The sequence below is a fragment of the Acipenser ruthenus genome, chromosome 8 (assembly GCF_902713425.1).
Source record: "Acipenser ruthenus chromosome 8, fAciRut3.2 maternal haplotype, whole genome shotgun sequence".
NCBI lineage: Eukaryota > Metazoa > Chordata > Actinopteri > Acipenseriformes > Acipenseridae > Acipenser > Acipenser ruthenus.
In genome coordinates, this window is record NC_081196.1 from 57,529,924 (window position 1) to 57,557,081 (window position 27,158).

The window sequence follows — 27,158 nt, forward strand, 5'->3', positions numbered from 1 at the left end:
TATGTACTTCCATGAAAGAACAGTCAGCACTGAAACCATGTCCCTGGGAAAGCAATGATTGGTTATCGACAGAGCACAGAGGAGTTGTAAAAAAAAAAAATGTAAGACACTTCTTAAGCCTGATTTTTAGTTTGAAAAATCTTCAAAAAAACGAACTTTCTGCCATTTAATTTAGCTCCTTTTCAAGAACTCAGACTCCCACAAACATCACGTTTGGCTTGCCCAGTAAACAATGGCTGCTTTATTTATGACTGATGTGTTTTCAATGTCGACTGTGTTTTTTTCCATGCAAGCTCATTGAAATATCTGTAAAGAGCAATCAATAAATGATCTCCCCTAATAGCTTCAAAAAGTACCATTAAAAATGTAGATTAACATTTACCAGAACGTGTGTGTCTTCTATATAGGAACGTTTGAGACCTTTGAAACGACATGTTGGGTAAGATTTACTGGAAATATTTAGTGTCCAGTCTTTACCTGTACTGCAGTTTTATTTATATCTCATACTTTGAATCACATCACAGAAAAGTAATGTAGTACAGTACTACCGAAATACAGCAGTTGATGCAGTCACATTTTTATGCAAAAACTTTCTATATCAGTTTATCCCAGTGATATAAATTTATTTTGGAAAGGCAATGTCGTTTTGAGGATTTTTTTTAACTGGTAGTGGTCAGCAAAACACCATTTATTGATTGATTGATTGATTTATTCATGTATCTTTCGGCTTGGCAAGTCAGAGAAATACAGTTTTAGAAGACTCATTAAGAGCTGGTACTGGCATTGTTAAAATTGTATTATATAAATTAAACAAAATACAAAGACTAAGTGTCTTTTTTATACTAATATATCACTTACTGTTGCTGTCTATTTTAACATTGTAGCTTTGTTTAACAAAAAAATAAATAAATAAATAAAATCTGCGTTTGGTGGATATTTATGTGTTACGGTTCTGTAGCAGATGCTGAGTTTTGCAGAGGATTTCTTCAAGCTGCTCAGAGACTGCCCGGAGCACACCTTCATGATGTCAACACGTTCAAGTCAAGGTACTACCTTGGATCAGGTAAAAAGCACCTTTTTCCGTGATACCCGTATGCGTGCAGTCTATAGAAAAAGTGTTGACGTCTAGAAGACTTAAGCTTGGCAGTCCCAGACAAACAAAAATCCTCAAAAAAATCAGTACCTGCCCCTGGTTGTTGCTGCAGTACTGTGAATATCCAAATCCAGTATTATTTTAAAATGAAACTACAGTGATAATACAAGGATGTAACAGTAAGTAACAAGTTCATTACGAAAAAGACACAATGTTCTGTATCACTCAATCACCACTGGTATTAAAACAAAATATTTTAATATGCCAACATAAGGGACTCCCAGTGCCTTAACCTTCCTAGTTTTAAATTGCATTCATTCAGCAGAGGGTGAACTACTGTTTCAAGGGTAGCTACAGTTATAAAGTGCTATGATGCTGAAGGTCAGAGGATCGTTGCCTTTTTGCACGCTTGAGATTTATTTTTGCTGCCTGATCGAACACTACATCACTGTGTGTTTTAATGTGCTTTTGCTCCCATGACAACTCTGTGACATCTGTAAGAGAATTCCTTTATTCTTCCAGAGGTACATTGTGAATAATATTGGTTATGTGGATGGGTTTTAGTCAGATAGGCATAGAGCCAGTAAATGCGAGTAGTAGTGAGCACACTAATGACTATACGGACACTCCAGAGTGTAGGTTTTGATATTGTTTTCTACCTCTTTCATGTTGAAATGCCATAGCTTCTTTCAAGTTGTCAGAAAGGAAAAATCAAAACTGTAGTGATATTTTAGGTTGCAAATCAAGGCCTACCCTTTTTTATTATAAAATACAAAAGACCAGCCACGTTATTAATGTTAAAGTCCGTACGAATTGGAATTAAAGTGTTCTTTATTATATTTTAGTTTGTGTCTGGGTGAATAGAGGTTGAGAGGGTTGTAGGTTTGAATTGCGTTAAGTATTAGGGGTAACACTTGTGTTTGTGTTTGTCTCATGTTTCCCTCAAACAAAACACAGCAATGGAGGAAAGTTGGTGGCATAAAACGTATGAAACGGGCAGTCATGGAACAACACATGAGAAAAGCAAGGGCCGCTGCCAGTACCACAAACAATCATATATAATAATAATAATAATAATAATAATAATAATAATAATAATAATAATAATAATAATAATACTAACAGGAAAATATCATTATTTCTGCAATTCATAGGCAATGAGTTTCACAAGCAAAACTCAAGACAATGTATTTATGATGAAGAAAGCAGTGTTTCAGACAATTAACCCATCTGCAGTTACATCATAGTTTGTTAGATTTTTTTTATCTGCTGCTGTGTGCATTTCCTTTCTGATATTTGGGATTTTTTAAGCCCACGTGTGTCATACTCCAAACTGTAGTATTTCATTATAGTTGTGTTCAGAAACCAAATCTTTTTTTTTGGAATACATTTTGGAGCACTGCAGTAAATGCACAAAACCGACACACAGCGATGCTGTTGTGATGTCCAAACTCAATTAAAGGTAAAGAGGATATGTTCATCCTGCTCATCATGTCATTGTTGTGTTGGGCCACCAGGTCTCTCAGCCGCAGCAGCTGCAGCTGCCGCTGCCACAAACGCTGCCATTGCAGAGGCCATGAAGGTAAAGAAGATCAAGTTAGAAGTCATGAGCAGCTACCACAGTAGCAATAACCAGCATGGGGCAGATTCAGAGAACGGAGACCTGAATTCCAGCGTGGGTGAGTGATTCTCTGATATTTTCATTGACTAAATCCCCTAATATGACAATTCTTTTCCAGTGTACTTACTTTATTAATCCAAGGTGATTTTGTACTCATGCAATTGAGTCAAAACCAAATATACTATATGTATTTGACTGTGCAGTGCAGCTGGAGCTTGACCATAATACAAAATAAAACAATACAAAGTGCAAGATCCAATAAAACTAAAGAAAAACATAACAAAAAGAGGTGGAATTGTTTTGTACAGATCTGGCCTGTAATACCGTAACACCCAAATGCATCACATAAGTGCACATTGCACAAGCAAAACTGAGAAACCTTAAGTTCAGGTAAATACAAAACAGTTTTCTGTTTTAAACTGTATCACCACCATATTTTTAAAGCTGGAAGTCATCTGCCTTTGTTTCATTTGTGACTCTGTTTTGTCTAAATCCAGATGATGTCATCTGCTATATTTAGGACTGATAAAAGGACTGTTTTGCAACTCATTTATGATTGTTTATGTTTTTCACAAAACGGTCGTTACAAAGGGGGACTTTAGTGTATATAACAAAATGACTACATTACCCAAGATCCTCGGATCCGGAAAATCGCTCGATAGAGAAAGGAACGAGAACCATTTACTATGTTACGAAGCCTGCTGGGTTTATTGTTGCCTCAATTCAACCTTAGAATGTAAACATTAGGGAATAAAAAAATAATTTCAATTTGAATCAAATTGTTGACGTCTGTTCCTTTATAAATAAATAGCACAGAACAACTGGTATACTCTTGGTGTATTTTTATCGATAACATTTTCATTTTACCTGCTATTACAGGAGGGGTTAAAAGAAACCTATATGTAGCAAAAGGTAGGTGGGCTTCATTGTGTTCTAATTCGGGTGGGGCTATGCTAGAATGGTAGTTTAGTGAAAGTTAAAATTAAAAATACATTTGAGCAACCAGGCCTATGAACAAACCCCACTTTATCATAGCATGTACACGTCTCCGATGAGTCGTTAGGGTTACTTTTAAAAGTTGTGCAGATATAGGGGAGAAAAACATTTATTTAACAGGCCTGATTGCTTAAAATCTTGGCATCTGATCATTCATTTTGAGGGTACAGTAGTTCTAAAACCCAGGGCTAGGCACAGGACAAGTTTGAGGTGTGAGTTTTAATCCTTAATATATTTGGTTTGTGAATATCTTTCTCTCAGGGTATTTTAAAATTGCACATCTACCGGTTCACATTTTAGTCTGGAATGTGCTAATTTGTTCAACATATACGTAAATAATAAAACGAAAGGGAAAACAAACAAACAAGCATACAGTAGAGGTAGTGTAAAGATTGGATGTACTGATTGCTTTTGGTTTTCAGTAAACTGACATAGTCATTTCATTTGTACATCCTGAAAAGAGAGCTGAAAATTTTGGGTAATTGGACTCCCTGTTTTAGAAAAAAAACGAAACATTTAAATATTAGGTTTTTCCATAGCAGGATTAAAAAAAATGAACAAAAAATACATCTGTCATACAATGTATTACACAGACACAATTATTTAGCGAGTGCTGCACATTTATTCTGACAGATAGAAGGAACATTTTAATATTCAGGGGTCTAGTTATTGCTATGAGAATATGCCAGAATCTTTCAATGTAATATGTGAACAGTTCTAGTATAATGTATATGTATATTCTGTGCCATGTTTTACATGTGTATTACTTTACACATGACTGATTAGTTGAATGTTTGTTGAGTAATTATTCGTTTTTACATAAGGCGATTATTATCGACACCAAATATTCTGAAAACAAGATGTATTATAAATATGTTTAACAAAAAAATGCATGGGAAATGAGGTCATAACTGCAGTGAAAAATGAGGCTAGGAGGTCACAGAAATTAAGATAAATGTGAATAAGAACAGCGGGGCTATGGCAATGAAGCTAATAAGAAAATGTTTTATCTGCTACAATTTAAATTGTAACCTTGAGCACACAGCCTCCCACTAGAATAATAATTCTAGTAAAACAGCCACTGAAGGTGTAGAAAGCGAGGCATTAGAACTCTGAGTAAAATATATGACAGTGACACCTTTCTCCCCCATCCACAATCAATTGGAGTTCTTTTACTTTAATATTTACTCGCGCCGATGAGATGCTCGTCGGCATGGTGATGAACAGTCTGCCACTGGCATTTGAAGGTGACCTGTCACTTCGTATGGACAAATCTCTCGCTGGCAGAAATGTACAAAATAAATCATTAAAGCAGGCAGCCTCTCATTCCTGGATTTAAATCACCTCAGATTTATGATTTGAATTAATGCTTCGTTTGGTCAAAGAAATGGTTGCCGAGACAAATGATGTGCAGTACTGAAGCCATCCAAATATTGATTACTGGATGTCTCCGCAATCTCTTGTTTATATCAAGCACTCTCTTGTGACAGGGTGGCCGATATAAGCCACACAGATGATAAGGAGGAAGAATATTGCAAGCTCTATTCGGCTAGCTGAGACAGCCACAGAATACCTTGAAACAATTATTGCCACACATTTGTTTTATTCAGAAAGAAAGAAAAAAAGAAAAAAGCTTCACAGATATGTCAGTTTTACTGTGATTTAAAAAAAAACAAAAAACATTATTGATATTATTTAATGTTTTATTGTTATAAATACACATGGTAATGGTATTGAAATACTACTGCTCATGAACTAGAGTGAAATACCTTATTTCTATAGAAAACATAAAATACCCAAATCTGTAACTTCCGGGTGAATGTTTTTTGCTTCCCCCACAGAACTCTGTCACTGTGCCATGAGTTTGTGTCACTTTCCTGCTGTGTATTGTACTCTCTGTATGGCATGTCATGTGTAAACTTTCCTTTGAGTGCTCTTATTGTATTTAACTACCAGTGTAACGGTCAACACATTATGCTCTCAACATTTTTGAACATAAATCATTTACAGATATAGCTGTAACATGACTCGAGAGGAACTTTTTTTGACAGCAGCCCTTTCTGAGTCAGGCTACTGCAGTTAACAATGCAAGCACTCTGATTAGCAGGAAATGAGGTCATGACTATTTAAAATCAAGCGTTCAAACAGCTGCTTCCAGAAAAACCTGTTTGCTGAGATGTGTATTAACAAAATATTAACAAAGGCTTAACATAATGTTCATATTGGCCCCATACCTCAGATGTATGTATATACAATATATAATACACACAGTCAGCAGCACAGGTGAGTACTGCACACACCTGTTCTTTATTTTTTTTTTATTTATTTTTTTTAGGAGTACTGAATTTAGCTGTTCTGGCTATAGGAATAGAGTGGTCCCTCATGGGTAATTCTGTTGTCTTGACTGGTTAATATCTTTAAGGTACTGTAGTAAATGGGGTTGACTGAATGTGGGTAATATTATAGAGGCTTTGAGCTATGCTGAAATCATATTTGTTGTCTGCTTAGACAATATCTCAATATGCAGCTATAGCTACTTTATTCTCATTTTAACTTTAAACATAACATGAGTGCATTTTAAACATTGTCTCTAACTGTACACAAAACGCAATAGTTTATTGAGCCTTCTTTTATTAACCCCTTCTATTTTCAGTTTTAGCTGACAATTAATATTGTTTCCGGTTCTTTCAAGAAATGCAGCAAACTGCTCGGAACTAAACAAAAGCCTTCTTTTAACAGATTTACAACAATGAAAGAAAATGGTGACGAATTCCTTCTTATTTAAGTGACCTGAACAGAACCTATATTGTCACTAGTACAAACTGCGGTCATTTCCTTACTCCATGCACGTGTGCCTATTTCAAGAAGATTATTTGTGTAGGTTCAGGAAAACGTCAGGGAGACCTTGAGCATAAGAAAAGGAAACTGGTTTTCAAGCCATTGGGTGAAGTTACACAACTGATTCCTTACCTCAGCAATGTTAATGGACCTCAAATCCTCTCTGTAATTAGATAAGGGAATTGCGTGTATTATCAAACAGATGATGCTGCTATAATGAAACGATTTACAGGGAATTTAAGACTGTATACAATAGCCATTTAACTCTAGAAGTTACAGGGCCGGCAGCAGCATGAACGCTGTGTGGGGGCATCCATTTATTTAGGGCGGGCTCATTTTGGAAAAGACAAATCAATTAGCACGTATTCTCTACTATTTTACTTCACTGTGATGGCAATAAACAAATAAATAAATCATATGACAGCGCAATATTATGAACTGTCCACACAGCACAAATTACCACAGCTCTATCCATAAAAGTTTTTTTTTTCTTTTAAATTATTGTTATTACCGCATTAGCAACAACAGGGTGTCTGAGCAACAATACTTGAAACAAATACAATCATACAGTGAGCAGGCCCTTTGCAATAAATAGCTTCCCACACACACCAAGTTACTGTAAAGTAACAAATGTACATACAATGCTTACTTTCAACTGACTATTCATTACTGAACATAAAAAGCATAAGCTCTTGTAAACAATCCGACAAGGCGGCCCTACAAAGGGGTTTCCAAACACCAGAAGCAACAAGACATTTTTAAATTATTATTATTATTATTATTGTGCTTTGCTTTACTAACATTTTTTTTTAATAAAAAACAAGCATACATATAAAGAGAAAAACGATGCATTTTTAATTAGTAAATCGATTTAAATGTTTTATTAACTTGTTAGGGTTTTAAACCCCTATTTATAATCTGTACATTACCTGAGGAATGAACGGAGCAATTACTGGACAGTCCGTGTACGATCGAGTCTGAACTACCAATACAATCTCTCATTAAATTCCACTCTAAAATTCCTCCTAACTCACTATGTTTCTACCTTCAGCCAAAACCTTTCTCTCCTGAAGCTACATATGAATGGAGCAATATTACTGAACTGTCCACGTCTCGCTTTGTTCTTGTTGAAAGATGCTGTGTCTGTGCTCCAGTCGAGCTGACAGTCTGTGATTGGATCTCGGCAGTTGTAGGTACAGGAATGGTTGCTTTCGTCGATGCAAAGTATTGATTGGCTGGTTTTGGTCGATAATAAAATTAATTTGGACCAATTGTGTCTTTGTTTAATATTTACTGTCCAATAGTGAACTACGCTTAAAAATACAGCAAGTCAAAAAGAAAAAGCCAGCGCTTACGCGGTTTGATTTTAAGTTTGATTCACAGTTGGTGCTGAGACATTCCAGCGGGCATCTACCGCTAGAACTGGAAGCTGACAGTACTGAATCAATTTAGAATCTGAAACTGGGGGGCACTGGACCTAAACTGGACAGGCCAGGCCCCCTAAGGCCCACCCATGACGCCGGGCCTGAGAAGTTATGTAGAAGAAATACTGCTTTTGACACGGGCTCCTGGTGAAAAGCTCTGTGAGAGGGCTAGGTGATTTACAAAGCAAGTCATGACAGGTTTCTCTGTGAAGAAAGGAACTAGAGTGGAAGAAGTGAGAGATGATGGAAAGGCAGCCTTCTATTCAGGGGGTCATCCTACTAATTCTCCCAGGCTTTCTTGCAGAAAGAGGCCAAGACTCAAGAGATGTATGTGGATTGAGACCGCAGCTGTAACCGTCGATGAGCTAATTGGTCCTTATCTCGTAGTCCCATTCATCTTCATTTTTTACCAATTACTGAGAATTATCTGTGTTCTCAGTTGGATATGAGAGTTAATCCTTTTTAGTTAAGCTGGTGGTACAGTTTGCAGATTTCAAATAGTAGGGGTGAAAATGTCAGGGCGCACAAGCTCTAGAACTCCACATTGTTACTCACTGTATGAATAGGGTTGCCAACTGTCCGGTTTTCGACCGGAAATCCGGTTTTAAGGGAATTTGTACAGTGTCTGGTCAGAACCACTGACCGGACTGCAAAAGTATGGTTCTTGCGAATCGTGGTGATGTCCGGTTTTGAAAAAATGGAAAGTTGGCAACCCTATGAATGCAATCAATAAACATTTCAATCCTGTAAAACAAAAAAGCATTTTTATAAGAGAAAAAGTAGTTTGAGCAGTATTTGAAAAAAAGTGAGATGGTGAAACAACAAGGAAGCAGTGTATAATTGGAAAAAATGTTTTAATAATATACACATGCACATTGGTTTGTAACAGACAGCCTGGCTCCAGACGGTTATATTAAAGGCTGAGTTTTTAGTTATTAATTACATTGTGCATTCATTAGTAAAACTGTTGCAGCATTGGTTCATAGCGCAGCATGTGTCATATGGACCAAATTCCCAACAGTAGCCACACTTCACAGCTTAAATAAAAATGAGTGTTGATTTTAAAGAATCTTGCTGACGTACACTATGGTATGGTACTTATGGCTGACATCTAAATGTTTTCCTATGAGATCTTATTTCAGAACATCCACATTTGTAAATGTTTTGATCACACTACACCCCCCATCCCTCCAAACCTCTCAGAGAATACATTTTAATGTCTGTATACTAAAGCCTAAAAACACTGTATAGCAAATGGATTGGAAGTGCCTCCTGCTCACAGATATGGATCTGCTCAGTCACACGCAGTACCAGCTGTCATCTTAGCCTTACTGCTGTGATTTAATTAGTCTGTTTATGTCCTTTCTAATAATATTTCCATCTCTATACGAAAGGGCAAATGCAACATGGGCCTTTTTTCATCTTCTCCGCCACTGCAGAGTGAGGAATGCGGCCTGCATCTGATATGTTTGCATTGCCAGAGTTAAATCTGTGTTGTTGTCACTTCAAGCTGTTGATAAATTGTGCAGCCAAGAGCTAGAGCTATTTCCTCAGGGGTCAAGCAAGAGAGCGGTTAGGGACTGTACAGAAAGAAGAGGGGCAGGCCAAGAGTGTTTATACTTATTTGAAAGTAAAGTTGTCCTTACTCATCAGGTCTGATTTAGACTATCTGTAGTGTACATGTAAACACCTGTTGTAATTGCTGAACATCATTGTTATTCAGAACTAAAGACTTTTACCATCACAATAAATTACTCTGGTTTCAAATAGCACTCAGCAAATGCTTCTGATTTTACAGCTGCTCTATACTAAACATGCATTTTTAGATACTTAATTAAATATATATATATATATATATATATATATATATATATATATATATATATATATATATATATATATATGTACAGTAAATATACAGTTGTTTCCTGTCAAGGACATTTTATGCCACTTTATTTGCTGGCATACATTTTCTTGACTTCTTTAGCATCCATTTTCTGGGACAAAAGTGTATTTTAAGATATGTTCAGTTCAGGAAGTGAGTTATTTTGAGAACTTTATTTGTAGTGTGTTTTAACCTTCTCCAACAGAATACAGAGGAGAGCATATGCTTTGCAAAGTACCTTTTAATATATAAGTTTAATAAATACAAGGAAAATAAAAATGATGCAGAACTCTAGGGTTCTCTAGGGTTCTTTTACACATATAAGCCCTATTGGAGTTTTTTGCATATATATATTCTTGAATAACAACAAGTTTACTGGACTGTGTTTACTTTTCTTTTTAAACAGCTGAAGAAGGGCTTTTTCCCGAAACGTCCTGAAAATAAAATATATTTTTTTAATCTTTTAAACTTTTTGTGTAAATCTTTTAAAAAAACTTTTCTTTGGCTCATTGAGCTAATATATATATATATATATATATATATATATATATATATATATTACAGAAGTCATATCCAGGAAATCTAAATAAATATGGTGTTTATTCTCTCATATTTTAATAGATGCATTATAATGTACTGATATTTTAGTTGCAGTGATTTTATGCAATTATACCAATATTTTCAGTGCTGTCTGCTTTAGTTACCTCAGCTAAAGATGTTTGATATTTAAAAGAAATAACTGACCAGTTTAAATGTCACTCCCAATCAGCTCTGGGCGTAGTTTTTCATTAATTGGATAAATTAATTTGGAAATGTTTGATTGCATGATGAGGCATTAATTTAACTGTCCCTTTTTACTAATCTCTGTCAGGATGAATTTACAGCTGGAACTGAGTGACCTTTGGAAGCTGAAATAGAAGTGAAGAGATAAACACAATTTGAAAAGACAACGTCACTTTTCATGCATGTAATAACTAACATTCAACTGTGCTCAGATGATATGAGCATTGTTTCCAGTCCGTTATTGTTTTTTTAAATAAAGTATCCATTATTTGATTAAAATGCAAATATAACGTTCATTATAATAATTCTGCTGCTCATTAATAGAACACCATCTCATCATGTAAGACTGAGATTAAGATATTTAAATAATAGAACACATTAGGGGGTTATATTATAGTAACAGTGGCTATTTCAGTACACAATTAGGTTATTATTTCATTCCCAAGGAAGATTGCCACATTTTGATGTATACTTGACAAGTTCTGGAAAAGTAAAATCAGAACGACTTGGTGGGGCATTGCAGCCCATTTTAGCTCACAGACTCCTCAGTAATCCCTCCCCACAGTGCAGGGTGGTGCAGTGGCAGTACCATTTATTGCCAACACAGAACAACTGGGTGAGGCATTTATAGTCAGTGTTATCAATATGGCAAAAATAAGAACTTAGTTTTTAAAACGTGATAGGTCACACATTGAAAATGTGAATAAAGTGAATTACAATGATTTCAGCGCGGGTTGGTCATGCATTATTCGTGTAATATGAATAGGTTATTTTTAAAAGGGGCAAAAGTAGCAACCTAATGTGCTCCTTTTGAATAATTCACTGATATTGGAATTAATCCAACTTTTTACTGTTGCTTCTTTTGAGAATCAGGCTGGTCTTCATTGCATTCCAGAAGTCTGCTACCAGATTGAATGTACCACACTTAGTTATTCTCTGTTCCTGGTGGATTTCATTATATACAATATAAACAATTTGTTTTTGAGCTGTAAGGAGGTGTTGTTCTTGCGGTTTTGTTGCAAGGTACATTTTTTTTTCAGCATATCTACCAAATCCTGCAGCTCGATTGCTTTAACTCTCTTGTGCAGTGCAATTCTACACATGCCTTTGAATTGATTCTTTATTCCTGCTCATTGTTTCTCATTGAGACAAACATTTATTATCCTTGGATCAATAAGAAATGCTTTGGTATTTTCTCAATAGAATAATATGTGTTCCATTGTTTTCTCAAAGGTTAAGACAGTTTTTAATAGATTGAGTGAGTGTTTAACCAAAGTGATTTTCTATGTAGTGTTAATCACAGATCCTGATCCATTTCATATACAGATTTTTTAATATATATTGAAATATTGATTGGACTCTTAGCTAAAAGATTGACATTTTAAAATATGTTCATTTGAAGAAAGTGAAACAATAGATCTTTTTTAAAGCATGCTCAGTAACAGCTAATAAATACATGAATGTAATATGCATTTTAAAGGTGTTGCCTGAATACTATACAGGTTGTTGTTCACCACAATATTGCAATACCACCTTTAATGTCATTCCACTGATGTGGTGTGCATCCTTCTCTCTCACTCTCTCTCTCCCTCTCTGTTGCATATTTGCACTCACATTGCATAATCTTGTTAAACTAGAATATCTAAGACTGTATAACTAATACTTTTAAAAACACAATTTGATCAGATTGTATCATAATTTTGCAGAGCAATCAACAGCAACAAATCCCTCATTACTTAGAGTTCCAAAATACAAATTACATAGCATGTTTTTATTTTAGAAATAAAGGCTGTTTTAAAATTGCATTAAATCATTTGAACAACACTCAGTAAATCTGTGTATGTGAGGAATTCGAGTTCTGATTGGTCTGTTGATTTTTCAGTCAAAAGAAAACGTTGGCCTTGAAGCTAAACCTTTCTGACAGGTAAAAGGCTTAACAGGTATACAAAGATTATCTTGATTTAAAAAAAGCAGTCTCTTGTGATTGTCTAATGTTTACTATCAAACATAGGATCCTGTTTGTGACGATGTAGCAAGTGATATATTGATAATACTCTGTTTTTCTATGATTCTTATGCAAACTTACAGTAACGTGTATTAGTAATACACTTTATTTGTTATCATTGCATTCCATTTCCTAATCGAAAAAATGTCCCACTGACCAGCTGCAAATGGATTTACTCAAAAGCAATATGGAGGAAGGATATTTAGTGATTGATAATACTGTTTCGTGTATTTTATTTAAAAGCCTGACCAGAATGACAACCAGACTGCATTGACTGAAAGCAATCTTTTTAAAAGGGACTCTGCTAAGTATCAGACTAAAATGATTCCTCTGTCTGGTTGTGTGTCAAAGCCTGTGTGGTTTTTATTGATTGTTCTTGAATATATTGCACCCCTGATTGAAACAGCTGCTGGTAATGTCCTTTTCCTCACAACACCAGCTGTAGTTTATTGTGAATGATAAAGGACAAATTTAAACTGAAACCAATTCAAATACAGATTAAGGCCTCCAGTCAGTAATGCATGCTGAAGGCCAGTGTCTTGGCATCCCAAGCCATCTGTAGACTGCTAATTATGTTAAGCAGCTTTGGGTTACCAGTCGTTCTGGACCCAGTTTTTCTCTGTGTGAATTCAAAGATTCATCATGATGAATCAAAAGTGTAACTTGTCTTTAATGCATACTGCACAGTGAAAAAATAAACTGTATTTGAAACATGCGTGTCATATTGCTTTTGATAAAGCAGGGTTGACCTGGGTAAACAATGTGCTTATCAATGCCCTGGAAGCAGCTTGTTACAGGCGCTTCCATCCAAGTTTCTCTGGATTGAACCGTCGGCCCAAATGTTGAATGGAGCACATGCTTCTTCGTCCTTGCTGCAATCTGGATCATGTCTCAAGTAACAAAATATGGTTAAACAGAATAAACAAAAACGTTCCTTGCGGAATTGAAACCTTCACGCAGGCGTGGCTGTTTGTTATTTCGGCCATCATTTTGTCTCGCTCAACCTGGGTCAAAGCATGTCTTTAGCATTTTTTAATACACTGTAATTATTATGTTAACCTAGATTTAAAGATAACTATATTATATGGTATTGACTTCATTCACGGGGCAAACCTTTTATAGGATCTTTATCTTAAACATGGTCTAACTGGGATTTCAGGATGGAACAGTGGTCATTAATATTGGCCAGTTTACTATCTTAAGATAAAAGTAAAAAGAAAGAAAGAAAGCTTGGCAAAACCAAGCCCAAGAAAATGAGAATGTGTTTTAAATGCAGTATATTAATCTCTACCTGCAAAGTATAAAGGCATTTTTTTCTAAATTAAAGGCAGCTGAAATATCTAAATGGACATGTATTCCATAATGTTCAGGGAGGTATATCTGAATAATTTGTGAGTGTTGATTTCTCCATTGTGGCAGACTCAAAAGTTAAACTCTTGACAGTACTTCATAATAACTTGTCATCAGTCTTTCATTTCTTTGCACTGCCCCCATGAATTTTTTTTTAACCCGACTTGTTATTAACTCTACAGAAACACAATGAAATGTAATGCAGTATCAAAGGCAATTAATTAGTGATTTACTTTCCAAAAGCAGCAACTTTATATATTTTATTGACATTTATAGTTTTCAATATTCTGCTTTATTTGCCAATATTGATCTAATATCGGAACTCAAAACTGATGATATATTTACAAACTATGTAATTTCATCCTGTGAGGCATTTGTGACTTTGAAAGCCTTTTAAAATGATATTAATAAACCCTTATCACCTCCCAAAAGGAAGCTATGCACACAGAATGTATGGGAGACTACTTTAAAGAGTTGGGAAGTGTTTCTCTTTATTCATTCCCAGTATTATTGGAACACACTCATTAAACCATCTGCTGAGGACAGATGCTGTGCCTTTATCTTTTTGTGAAAGCACAACTGAATAAAACTTGCCTTTGTAGTCTGTCTTCTGGATAATTCTTATGACGTGTCTTTCCTTGATGGCTTAAATAGAAGACGTGTTGCAGCTTTAGAAGGTAGTATTTTCAATTTCGACAGAAGCAGAAACGTCCTTCTGTAATGCTCAATCTGAAAAACAATTGTGATGTTGAAGCCTGAAACCTAGTGTCAGTACAAATTCTACTTTAACTTTATTGGTTTCATATAGTTACTATACAGTATGTTTAAAACTAGAAGCATTATAGATTTGAACATAATGGCATGACTAAATGACTAGTTTTAAACCTTATACATGTCAAATTAAACTGTATAGCATTTATATTTTCAAATCTGACATCAGTAAAATACAGTATATTATATTTTATTTAATTTCAATATCATACCTGACTGAATGAGCTCTTAAGTTGATGGCAAACTATAATATACTAAGGGACAGATTTTGAGGAAATGGGGTAAAACGTGAATGTCATGGCAAAGTGCTTTACGTTTGCACTGGATTGCACCGTCCCTTTCATGTTGTGATTTTGAAGGGAGTTTGAGCTGGGCGCTGGTGAAATTCTATTATCACTGACCAATGAAAAAAAGTGGGAGTCAGAAGCTGCTAGCAAATCAGGAGCAACTGACATTCCCTTTTATGATAGCCCTAGCGATTGCCTTTGGCGTGATTTTCATGAACAAAAGGCTGCTGTATTGCCATAGCACCATTTGCTAATACAGTATTGGCATATGTGCTAAAATACTGTATTAGAAAATGAGAAATAGCATGTTTTAAAATTTAAACAAACCTTTATTATGGCCAAACTACTGTTTTAATTGCAAATGGAAGTAAATTGAATGGTTGTATTATGTAAAATATGTACAGTAATAATCTTCAGAATTGATTGATTAACAGAAACTGAGAGGCACACACGTTGTTGTTGATATGCTATGTTCTGCTTTGAGAAGTAAACGTGATAGTTTGGGAGTGTACAGGGGTCATGTAGATGGAACCCTTTAGGTATTCAAAGAAATAATTATGTTTTAGCTTTGCGATTTCATATTTTTTGTCTTTTAATGACATTGATGATCTCAATGCATTAATTGAAGAGATTGTTATTATATTTTTGTATGCAGCACCACTACTGTAGCTGTTTAATCAGTCTGCAATGTTGCATTCAGGTCACACGAATTTACAGCAACATCTGTTACAGCTTTTTGCTATTGGGTTTGTGGTTTAATTAGCACTGTATTTCACCAAATGCAGTTTTACTCCTGCAACAGACGGGGCAGCAAGTAGAAATAATTAAATAAGCAAATAAATGTGGATTATCATACCAGGAGGCAAAACGTTGCTTTAAGGAGGAATAAGGTTAAGCAAAAATAAATGAAAGAATTGTTAATTTGATATACATTTTTTTTAAAGTCAAAAGCACAATGAGCTTGTAATTACTCATTGTCTGTTTGCGAAGATGCTGAACCTTATTCAGACAAGATAAGATCCGTCAGCCATCTTGAAACACTGAGCTGTGTGCCAACTTGACTTTTCTCACATGAAATACATTTCTTAAAACTACACACCATTTCCAAATCCTAGCTGCGTTTTCAAAATCTTAATGTTCAATAAAATGCCGTCCTTGCAGCCAGTCTAAAATGTACTGTGACGGGCGGGAGTTAAGCGTATGGATTTAATAGGGTATTCAAGTAGGTGACACTTTATTTCAAGGGTGACACTCTTTTATGCTTTATTAACTGTTATCAACTAGCTTACTAACACATGCACAAAGGTTGTTCTTTTTTAATAAGTAGTTAATATATATTCATTTAAAAATGTGTTAAAATTGCTTTTAGCCTCTTATTCTTTGAACAATGTACTGTAATTATGTTGTCTTAGAGGGTCTTAGGAGTATCAGTGGGCCATAAAATGATTACTTGCAGCACTACCCACTCCTACCCATACCACCCCACCTTCCTCTATGTTATTTTGGCGTAATGAGTTCATTAATCCATAGACTTTTTGGCCCAAAAAATGTTTCCAGACATAATGCCAGATGAGCTCTTAGATGTAAAATGTAAACAACATCTATATAGGAATTTAATGCATCGCCTTTGAGTCTTTACCAGAATGCATGACATGTGACAGCATTTTATTATTGTAAGATTCATTACATTCTGGTTTTCAGATAATGTAAACACATCAGTTTATTCTAATTATGTACAACAATAATTATCACCTAAAACAGATTTATTTAAAAAAATAAGGACTATTTTCTTAAAGAAAGAAATATACAGTAGGTTGTTTTGAGTTCTGGAAACATGCCCTGTACTATGTTGTGGTCTCTTTTAAAAAATAAATAATAATAAAAAAAACTATATTAAATCAATGGAAAAAAGTAAACAAACATTAGTGTTGCAAATTAAAGCTGGAAAGTAATTTCATTACTCTGGAAACTGTGCTTTGGTTGTAGCAACCAATAATACATTCCTCAGGCATCTGCTCGTTTTATTTCACAGGCAAAAGCTAATCTTTTTTTTTTGGTACTGTCTGTTACAGTATATCTTTCTTTTTTCCATTTAAGAGAAGGTAAATACCAGAGACAGACAGCTTCATTAGAAGGTTTCAGACGAGCGGCAGGCGTTTTGTCGTTTAAATAGTAGGCTTTTACTGGAGGGCTCACCAGCGACCTCAGATCAATTACAGCTGACATTATTGTTTGTTGTGAGCTCTTTCAGAATATAGGACCTAAAGCGGGGCCAGTCTGAGCAGTGCACAAAATGTAATTTCCCTCCTCTTTTGCTTTCAGCCTACACATGATAAATCATTCAGTTGAAGAGATAATAAAGCACCAAACGGGTGCTGGTTTAATTTTTGTCAGGGGAAATCTTCGGCACTTACTGGAATAATGTAAAAGGAAAAGGGGCTATCACTACAGAGCTAGATCAAACACCGTGCGACTGAGATTTCATTCAGCAGTGCTGAGGTTTTTCATTAAATTGTTTATTTTATTTTATTTTCAGAAATGGAACCAGTTTGTGCTTGCATGCTAACTAATAAAATATATAAAGAACTGTGAAAAAAAAACCAAAATTGATCAAGGCAGACAATTGCATCAATAGCCTTTAAAAGCACATGACGTATCTACCAATGCAATGTTATATTGCTGAGTATTGCTGAATAGTGTGATGCCTGTGATGTCACTCAGTGCTGGACAACATATTCATCAATTCTAAAAGATACATCCTGTAAACCACCTAATTTCTTTCTTCCTTTATATTTTGATTGAATGTACTTGCAAGCTGCCCATGTTTTCAAGCACACTTCATCTCCCCTCCACCACCATGCAATGGTTTTCTCTTGCCCAGGTTTGTGGGGCGGTTGAACAGGCAGTGGCTCTGTGTTAGAGCAGCCCTAATACTCCTGTGGATTTGAAGCCAGGGGCAATGCAAATTGGATTGTACCTCCAATTTACTTAGTTTTTATACAGTATTCTCAATACAAAGAAACAACACTCAAGTAACCTTCAACATCACTCGTATCACCTGTGAAATATTGACATTTCCAGAACTGGACCGATATTTTGGCAGTACCGGTAATACAGTATTAAAATAAAAAAAAATGTATTTCAAACAATGTTTTTTAAATTTTTTTAATGGTCCATAATTTAAGCATGTATGCAAAAATCTTGATAATTGTAATGACAATCCATCTGCACAGTCCAGGCAGCATGAAGGCACTGTCATTTGTGTATTCACAACACTTGCTGTTCTGTTTAATTTTCACCTTCAAATTTGCATTCACAACATCCCCCGGAGGGAATATATGTGTTTGCAAACACCTACTCTTGGTTAAATATAAGAGTTAAGCGACGGCTCCACTAATTCTTATGATTATCAGTACATATTGGCATTTTTTAATTTGTTGAGTGGCCTGGTTTTATTAAAGCATTAGTGTAAATTAGCACCGTATTGCAGAAAGACATCTGTGCATTTGTAAACATAACTAGTCCAACATGATTAACAAAGAGAATATTTAATTGCTGCAGTAGCCCTCGTCTGCTCGTGATTACAAATATGACATGGTAGACCTTCTTTAATTTTACTACCAGTTTACATTTTGAGTGAACCATGTAGAAGTTTGCCTGTAAAATATAGTAGGCTAATTAAAAGTTAAGCAGACCCTCAGTGATTTTAGCCACTAGAAAGAACTTTCTTGGTCAAGCACACATTTTCAAGCGTCCTGTTTGAAGTATTGTTTCCTTTCACTTTTGAAGATCATAGAACAGGCTGTTGATTAAAGTTTAAAAGTTGAACATTGGAGTGATGATAACCAAATGAACTAGAAAGAGTCCTATTTTTTTTCTATAGAACCTGTATAATAACCATCATCATCCATTTGACCCATATTTAAGAATCTAAAAGCTGATATTAGTTTTAATAGACTAGCGCTCAAGGTCATTCATAGCTCATTAGTGAGCCTCAAATTCATAGCAATCTTCTGCATTTAGCGACTTGTTTTGTTTTGTAAGTATGACCCTAGGTTATTTAACCACTGCTTATATTTTATTTTGTGTAAGCTGACAAGGCTAACACCATATACGAATCAACAGAAAGTCTATTTAGCACTACAGGCTTGGGAGACATATCAGACTACAGTTACATTATACTGTATGGCAACTGCTGTGTAAGTGAAGTTATGGCATTTCACTAGGCATAGTAATTACAACAATCTAGTACTTTAATTGCATTTATAGTGTAGTAGAATAGAAGATTAATGTCCCACTAACTGAAGGTAAACTAGTTATTTTCTTATGGGAAATAAAAGCATCTCACTTAAGATAACAAATAGATATAGTACTCAGAAGTGAAAGAATAAATACGTACACAATATGATATAATAATCATATAAAACAATAAAAGATGTGACCTAGAAAATCATGAATAAAATATTAAAACATTAGAAATGTACGTAAAAACAAGCGCACAAATAGTGTTTGATGTATGTAGTCAATTTCAAATCGAGTCACAGAGGTGTTGTTTTATGGCAGCCCTGAATCTATTAAAATTGCTTAGAGACACAGTTGCATTCAGCAAGGCATTCTTTAACTTCAAGTCACTAACAAGATGAACTGACAGAGACTTAGGAAATGTAGAATGAATGCCAATGCTGCCCCCTCAAGCCAGATCAGTTGTGTAAACTGAACAAAAATGGGGAAGAGCACAGTTATTGTAAAAGCTCAAAAGGGTACCTAAGCAGGAATGTTGGATTAGGTCATTTGGGATTCTTCCGTCCTGATTTCAATCTCCAAGAGATTTGATGTTATTCAGTAGATTCCGTACAAAAGAAATGTAATTTAGTGTTACTTGTTTCTGAATAGTGTCTTGCAAAGCTGCACAATCATGTTGGCTTGTGATTTATAAAAGGCTCCACAGATAAACCCCAGTGTTGTCTAAGCTTTTTATGTATGTAATACTGGTTTGGAATGGAAAACACAGATTATCTTTGATTCAGAAGTTGGGAAATACTCAGTTGTGTAGCTCATTCTGTGCAGCAGGTGGATATAAAAATATTCTGAATTTCGATTTTATCAGCTTGATATCACCCTGTATTAGTGAACCAGCTAGGCAGCACTATTGACATCGTCCGCAACATAGTACCTGAAGAAATGCCACGACATTCACATGAAGCAGAATAAAATACAGAACTGAACCATGGGGAGCTCCAAATAAGCCTTGAGAAAAATGTGTGTATTTGTTGCCATTGCCAAGTGAAGTATGCATTAAAATCAATGAAGGTGGATGCCAATTATGCCAATGAATACAAGTTCAGAGGATGGTAGTTGTGCAGCCTTTGTCATTGCAATTGTATAAATAAAAGAGACCAGCACCCCAAATCATGGGGTCAAAAGTAAAACCTGATCTGTGTCATCAACTTCAATTGAAATTGACTTAAATTGTGTCTATTTAAAGCAAATGAAGAACATGAGACAACTAATTATTATTGTACTCACTAAATATCTTAGCAACGCATTAGGTAGACTTGGCAAAGTTTTGCCCTGGCCATGCTCAGAGCATTTCATAGCAAGACTATCTGCATAACAGGCTCATTGGATAGATAGCAATAGTTTCAACACAAAAGCACAACAACTTTATCTTTGCATATGTATATGTAAGGTCATGGAGATTTTTAACAAATTGGCCTTGGCCCAAACTAATTCATGCCATGTTACTGGGACATTTTAATGTGTCCCATGCCTAGCCCTGTCTCTTAAAAAAGTTAAATGCTCAAAAGGTTGGTTTGCTAAGCCAAGCTTGGACTACTCTAAAGAAAACGAGAGGACAGTGTTAATAGAAGCAATACATGTAAATAGCTTAAATGTGTGAATTAATCCTATTGCTCCTACTATTTAAATATGAATGAATCAATCAATCTTTATGCACAGTTAAGAGGCAAATCTTCAGTCATGACTGTGCTTGTCTGATAGCTGTTGCTATCCAAATCATAGATGGGTGAAACCTAAACACTAAATACTGAAGTTGTTGTAAATATGTAAATAAAAGGCTATTATGAGTGGGTTATCAAATACAGGCAATAGTAGGACATTTTAACACAACACATTTACATAAAACCGTGTTGAAATTGAGCACCCCATCATCATGAGAAGCTTTAGCAGATCAATTACTGCATGTCTAAGGAATATTTATATTTCATTCTTCAGCCTGTGCTGCAGAGAAAAAAACCATTGTCTACACATTCTCTGTATGTAGTCTTTTCAATAACCCTATATTTACTTATGCAATGTACATTTGCTTAATAAGTCTCTCTTAGCACCCTAGAATGAGGATATTAAATGTGCAGCTTAAAATTAAAGCTGACAATTGCAAATGCAAACCAACCAACACAGTAATAAAATCAATGGTTACATTTCCCTTGGGGGCACTATTTACTGTGTGCAGTGCCATTTTCCTAATGGAAAGGCAGTTGTGCTTGTGAAAGCCTTGCAAGCACTGTTTTTCTCATCTTAACTAAAGTAGCTTGCGCAAAGCAGTCCTCTGTATAAACATATGGAAACTTTAAATTAAGATTTAATGTCGGCTCCTGCATCCCGAGAGCCTGGATGTACACGTGACAGTCTCACTTAAGGGATTCAGAATGATAACATGTTAAAAGAGTAGGTAGATTCAAATGTCCTTTTGATACATTTTATCCTTACTATTTTATATTGAGTTTTTAAATCTGATTTTACCCGGCTTTGAGCTTTTTCCAGATAATCCTAAGTGCTGGGACAGCCTTCATTGTAACCTTTCAACTCTGACAGCTAGTTGAGCTCCATCGTAGTGCAGAGTTCAAGCGCCACATCGTCACATGATTTCAATGGAATGAAGAATGCTCTTCAGTCCCAGACAAGTTAAAAGCCTGGTAAAGGCAGTGTTAGAGAACAATGGCAATAACTACAGAACCCCAAACCACTCACACTATAAAATTTTAAGTGTCTGTCTTTTGTCTGACCTTTTAACTTATAAAACATAAGAACTCAGCATTCTATTGACATAGTAAGAGGTGTCTCAATTAGGCTTATGCATTTTAGATATCATTAAGAATATGTTTTATTGCAATTTTTACAAGACTAAGCATTAATATGTATTTTAAGATAAGGATAGTCATGAGGATATTATAATGTACAGTTCTATATAAGGTGACTATATGGCTCTGTGTTCAGCGGGACAGTTTGGGATAGTTCAGGCTTTTCAACTCACAACCCAATGCATTCTGGTAAGCATAGTCCTGCTTCTCTTAAAGGTAAGAATGGTACCTAAGACAGGTAAAATGTACCTGAATGCATTGGGTTGAAAAGCCTGAACTATCCCAAACTGTCCCGCTGAACATGGATCCATACGGTCACCTTATGTAGAACTGTACATTATAAAACACAAATGAAACGGCGCAATGGCCAAAATAAACAAAACACACTAACAAGTCTCACACTGGTGCGAAGCAGCTTGAATAGCAATTGTTATTTATTTATTTTTACCGTGCTCTCGCTCTCGCAACATACATCTCCCAACTCGCATACAGTGCACCCGTTCTCCTTAAATACACCGTGGACTATAATTACACAATTACCCCGAAGCTCCCAACCGCACGTGAACAATTAAACAATAAACAGACGCATATGGATTTTCATTCAAGGACGCATTCTTACAGAGATCAATTAACATACTGTAGCGATCTTGGTTAACGCAGGCAGGTGCATCGCACAGGGCGAGGCAATCCACACACAGGAGGAGGGCGGGCGCGAACCCGGGACCTCTCACACTAAAGCATAGCGCCGATACCACTGTACAACAGAGCCGGCTCCTTTGCAAAGAGCGTATATCGGGCTTATGTCTTTGTGTGTGATTACGTCATCTACCATCCCTGCTGCTGCCTTCCCCCATGCACGCCACACTCTCCCCTGCTAGCCTCAAGTCCGCCCCGGACTTGCTCATCAGGCTACAGTCCGGCAAGTGCATGCTGGGTACCTGCATCCCATTCTAACACCAAAAGCTGGCTCTTTTGTACAGCGGTATCGGTGCTGTGCTTTAGTGCGAGAGGTCCCGGTTTCGCGCCCGCCCTCCACCTGTGTGTGGATTACCTCACCCTGTGTGATGCACCTGCCTGCGTTAACCAAGATCGCTACAATACATTCATTCTTATGTGAACACAATCTCCCAAATATAAACAAACACTGGTGAACGGGTTGTTCCGTTCGCCCTTTACAATAACAAACAACAAACAATACACAACCACGCTATACAACACAGATTACAATAATAATACCCATCACCATAACAATCACAACAATATCTACAATAATAATACAAATATTTACAAAAGGCACCCTGTCACAATGACATGTTCCTCATGAACAAGGCAAATTAAATACATTTTGAAGAACTAGCTTTGCCACAATGTGAGCATTTTAAATGCGATTTTCTGCTAAAAATACCTTGCGTTGTGCCATGTTTAGGGTTTAGGCAGATCATATTAGTTATGTTAGGACTGTACCCTTTAAACTTGTTTGGCTCCAGTATGTAAGCTGTGAGAGAACAGGGCTTTGGAGCTGGAATTCTATACTATTTAGGAGCATGTATTACAGTACAAAAGTCATATACAGATTCAAAGAAACAGATCTAGATAGTTAAATAGCTTACTGCAAAGCGCAAGCCACTTTACAAGGGAGACAGCATTCAAGGCACTGAATGATAAAGAAGCGCCATTTAAATGACAAAGACAAATTCATATCAGACCTTTTACTTAGGATTTTCTTTTTGTTGCTTTTCCACAAACCAGTCAGAGGCTCTTTGTAGCTCTCTCTCAAAGGCTGCATATCACTCAGCCTGGCTTTTGTGTGCCTTTGAAAGGTAGATGTGTTCAAGAATGACTCACTCAATTTGTTCCTTGTGGTGCCGTAAGTATTATGCAATCACACAGCTTCTGTGTGAGCTTTTAATTGAGTCCAGCCGAGTGAGTTGTAATTGATACAGAATCACTGTTCTACAAGAGCTGCAATAACAAGGTGCTGCTAGCTTTATCCACTTTAATCTACTTCCCTTTTTTTTGTTGTATTCTCTTTCTGAATTTGCTCTTCTGTAGATCTGCATGCTATCTTTCTTATGGAAATCAATCCTTTTTTAAGTGAAGGAGAGAGAGAGAGTTCTTGTACCCCTCTTTTTCAAACACTGCCTCATTCATTTTAAAAGCCCTGCATTCAGACCCTGCTGCCCTTTATCCACTGGCATTTTGTTCAAAAGCAAGTTAAATTGTATTGTGGATTAACACTCAGGGCATAGAGCATTTCCGTCAGGAAACCAACAACAGAAGATGATGTCAATTTAAAGATTTAAAAAAAAAATGTAGTATCCTTTTTAAGGACACACATCAACCTTTTGCGATGACAGTGATGACGAATGAATTGCTTCTGATCCCTTTTCATCTCAGGGCAGTTCAAAGTCAGCTAGAATCTGCAGTTTGCAGCTATAATGCACTGCTCTCTGATGTGTGCGCCTCAGCTGTAACCTTATGGGTATGTCTTCCTACCATGTAAAATGGGCAATTCTCTTTCTATACAACTATAATCACATTCCAGTTGCATTCCATTGAGAAAACATCTGAACTTGTGTACGATGGCCTAGTTATTAATTTTATGCAATGTAGTCTCCTACACAAATGTCTTACAGAGCAGATTAAATATTTTACATGAGCATGATGCCTCTTTCTGCATGCAGATGTGTGATGGTGTGCATGTTATATACATGTATAAAGTTACATACCTGTATAAAGTATAACAATAATGAAAACTAATGTTTAGTACAGGAAGCAGGATTGGTCAAATGTTATCCATACGGTCATGACATTATTTGGCACTAGTTACTTGTGAAAGGATGAAAGTGCAGTTTCCACCTGAAAATAAGAAGATGCATCTTATAACTACATGAAATAGTTATGCCAATGAGGCGCAGGCAGCAGTTTGAATTGAATTGTGGGTCTACAGGTGTAGGGGCACTTCTGTGAATAGGTGTGCACATTTAAACAGACTGCAGGAGGGCATTGAACTTCATTCACAACTAGAAAACACTCAGTGATAGAATATGTAGAAATACTAATAGAAACATTTAAAAAATCAATCTTTAACAAATGTTTCGACTAGAAGCCTTTCTCAGTGTCTTCAGGTTTCTTTTTGGGCATTTGTTAACCAAACTCATTAAACATCTGAAACATTAACTAGTTTGTTTGTATAATTTAATATAATGATTACATTTTCCATTTTTGAAATACCATGTTAATCACAGTTTAGTGAATATTGAGATGCAGATAAACAAAGTTATTGCAAGCATAAGTGATTTATAATATATAAATGGCACAGTTATTTAATCATTATGAATAGGAAAATATGGGTTTGGGATTGTAATATATCAAATGAAAGAGGGGGTTATATAAAATTGTAGCAACATGCACGGATACACATACTACATAAAATATGTTTAGTTATACTTTTGAGAGTTTGGCAGTAGTACTGTAATACTTTATGTTTGAACAATATGTATCCACTTATTAGGTTTTCATTAGCAATGTATTCAACAATGTATTATTCTTTGATTTCAAAGCTGTTGATATTCATGACAGTGTACTCCTATAGTAAAGTACAGAAACCACATTCATTTAGCCTGCATTTCAAGAACAGTTTATAAATACAGTTGTTCAATTACATCTGTAAGAGCTGACGTTACTCCTTAGTCATATTATACATTTGATTGTTGTTGCTTTACAGCATACTTTGTATCTCGTTGTTTCCCTAACAGCGCAAAAATGTCAATATTAAAATTACTGATGCATACTGTATATCATAAATTATATACCTATCCAATGACATCTGTTTATGGTATGTTTTCAACAATGATTCCTGAACTTTATTAGTTGTTGATAATGGGATGAATTTCACTGCAGGTTTCATTAGTGTATGTGGATTTAGTCTTCATTTACTGAACTGTCTGGACCGTTACATACATAGGGGCCCCATCTGTATCAGGATGTCATTTATTCTGAACCTAAGCAAAGATACACTTATGTTTAACAAAAGTGTAGTAACTTATTAACTTGCATATAACTCGGCATTCTTCTAATACCCACACTTCCTAAACGATGTATGAGCAACACCATTGAAACACGATTGTCAGTCACTTCAATTACCCTTTCAAAACGTGATTCTCAGGCATTATTTTGGCTGTGTGAACAGTTTATAAATGTACATATAAAAACAAATAAGTGCAGTTATTCTTTATACTTCAATATAACAAATAAAGTTGACTATATCTGTTAATTGTTAGTTTGCTATGTCATTTGAAATTTGGAAAGTAGGACATTGGTGAATTAGTCCCAAATATGGTTAATTGGTCTGTAGCTGTTTTCATCATGCTCTAAGTATTTGGTCTGTCTTTGGTTTTAACTACTCATATGGGTAATTGCATTTATAATTGGCTTGCTTTTACACATTATTTTCACCCTATTTATAATGAACTGATTAGCATATTTTTTTATGTTGTTCTTTATAGCATAATGAATGTGTCTTTTAAGTTTCTTAAACTTTGGACTTGTGGTTTTTCAGTTACTGGTGTTATTATGCAGTGTGTATAGCATAGAAGCCAATATAAACTTCTGTATTAAATTAAGAAATAATGTTTGTTATTCTTGTATTTTGTCCACATATGATCAGTACCTCAAGTTCAAGCTAACAACTCAGACTGCCTTTTACATGCTCAAATTAATTACAATTGAGTTAGATGGTTCCAAATGTATTACCAATTCATTGCAATTTTAATCTCAAGCAGTGTCAGTATGAATACAGTTTAAAAAGAGTTGATGGATGAATGATATTAGCTGCAAATATATCATCACAATTTAATATTTTCATTACTAAACAATTCTATCCAGCTTGATTGTATTTACATTGAAAAACATAATTTATTTTTTATAATTAGCCTAGCTCTTCAACATTTGACACATTGTAAGAGAGTCAGCTGTGTTTTGAGTCACTTTTTTATTTGTGTAG

At 35.5% G+C, this 27,158-nt stretch overlaps 1 protein-coding gene across 9 annotated transcripts in view; it reads left to right on the forward strand.

Annotated features, from left to right (window-relative positions):
- The window catches only part of LOC117407345 (dachshund homolog 1-like), a 170,778-nt gene that overhangs the window by 87,643 nt on the left and 55,977 nt on the right, over positions 1 to 27,158 (forward strand). For 4 of the 9 annotated variants that reach the window (XM_059029354.1, XM_059029352.1, XM_059029355.1 and 1 more), the window contains 2 exons: positions 959 to 1,063; positions 2,611 to 2,772. In XM_059029354.1, coding sequence (XP_058885337.1) covers positions 959 to 1,063; positions 2,611 to 2,772 — 267 coding nt within the window. The remainder of the gene's footprint in view (positions 1 to 958; positions 1,064 to 2,610; positions 2,773 to 27,158) is intronic. The other 5 variants (XM_059029357.1, XM_059029359.1, XM_059029360.1 and 2 more) reach the window with 2 other exon arrangements.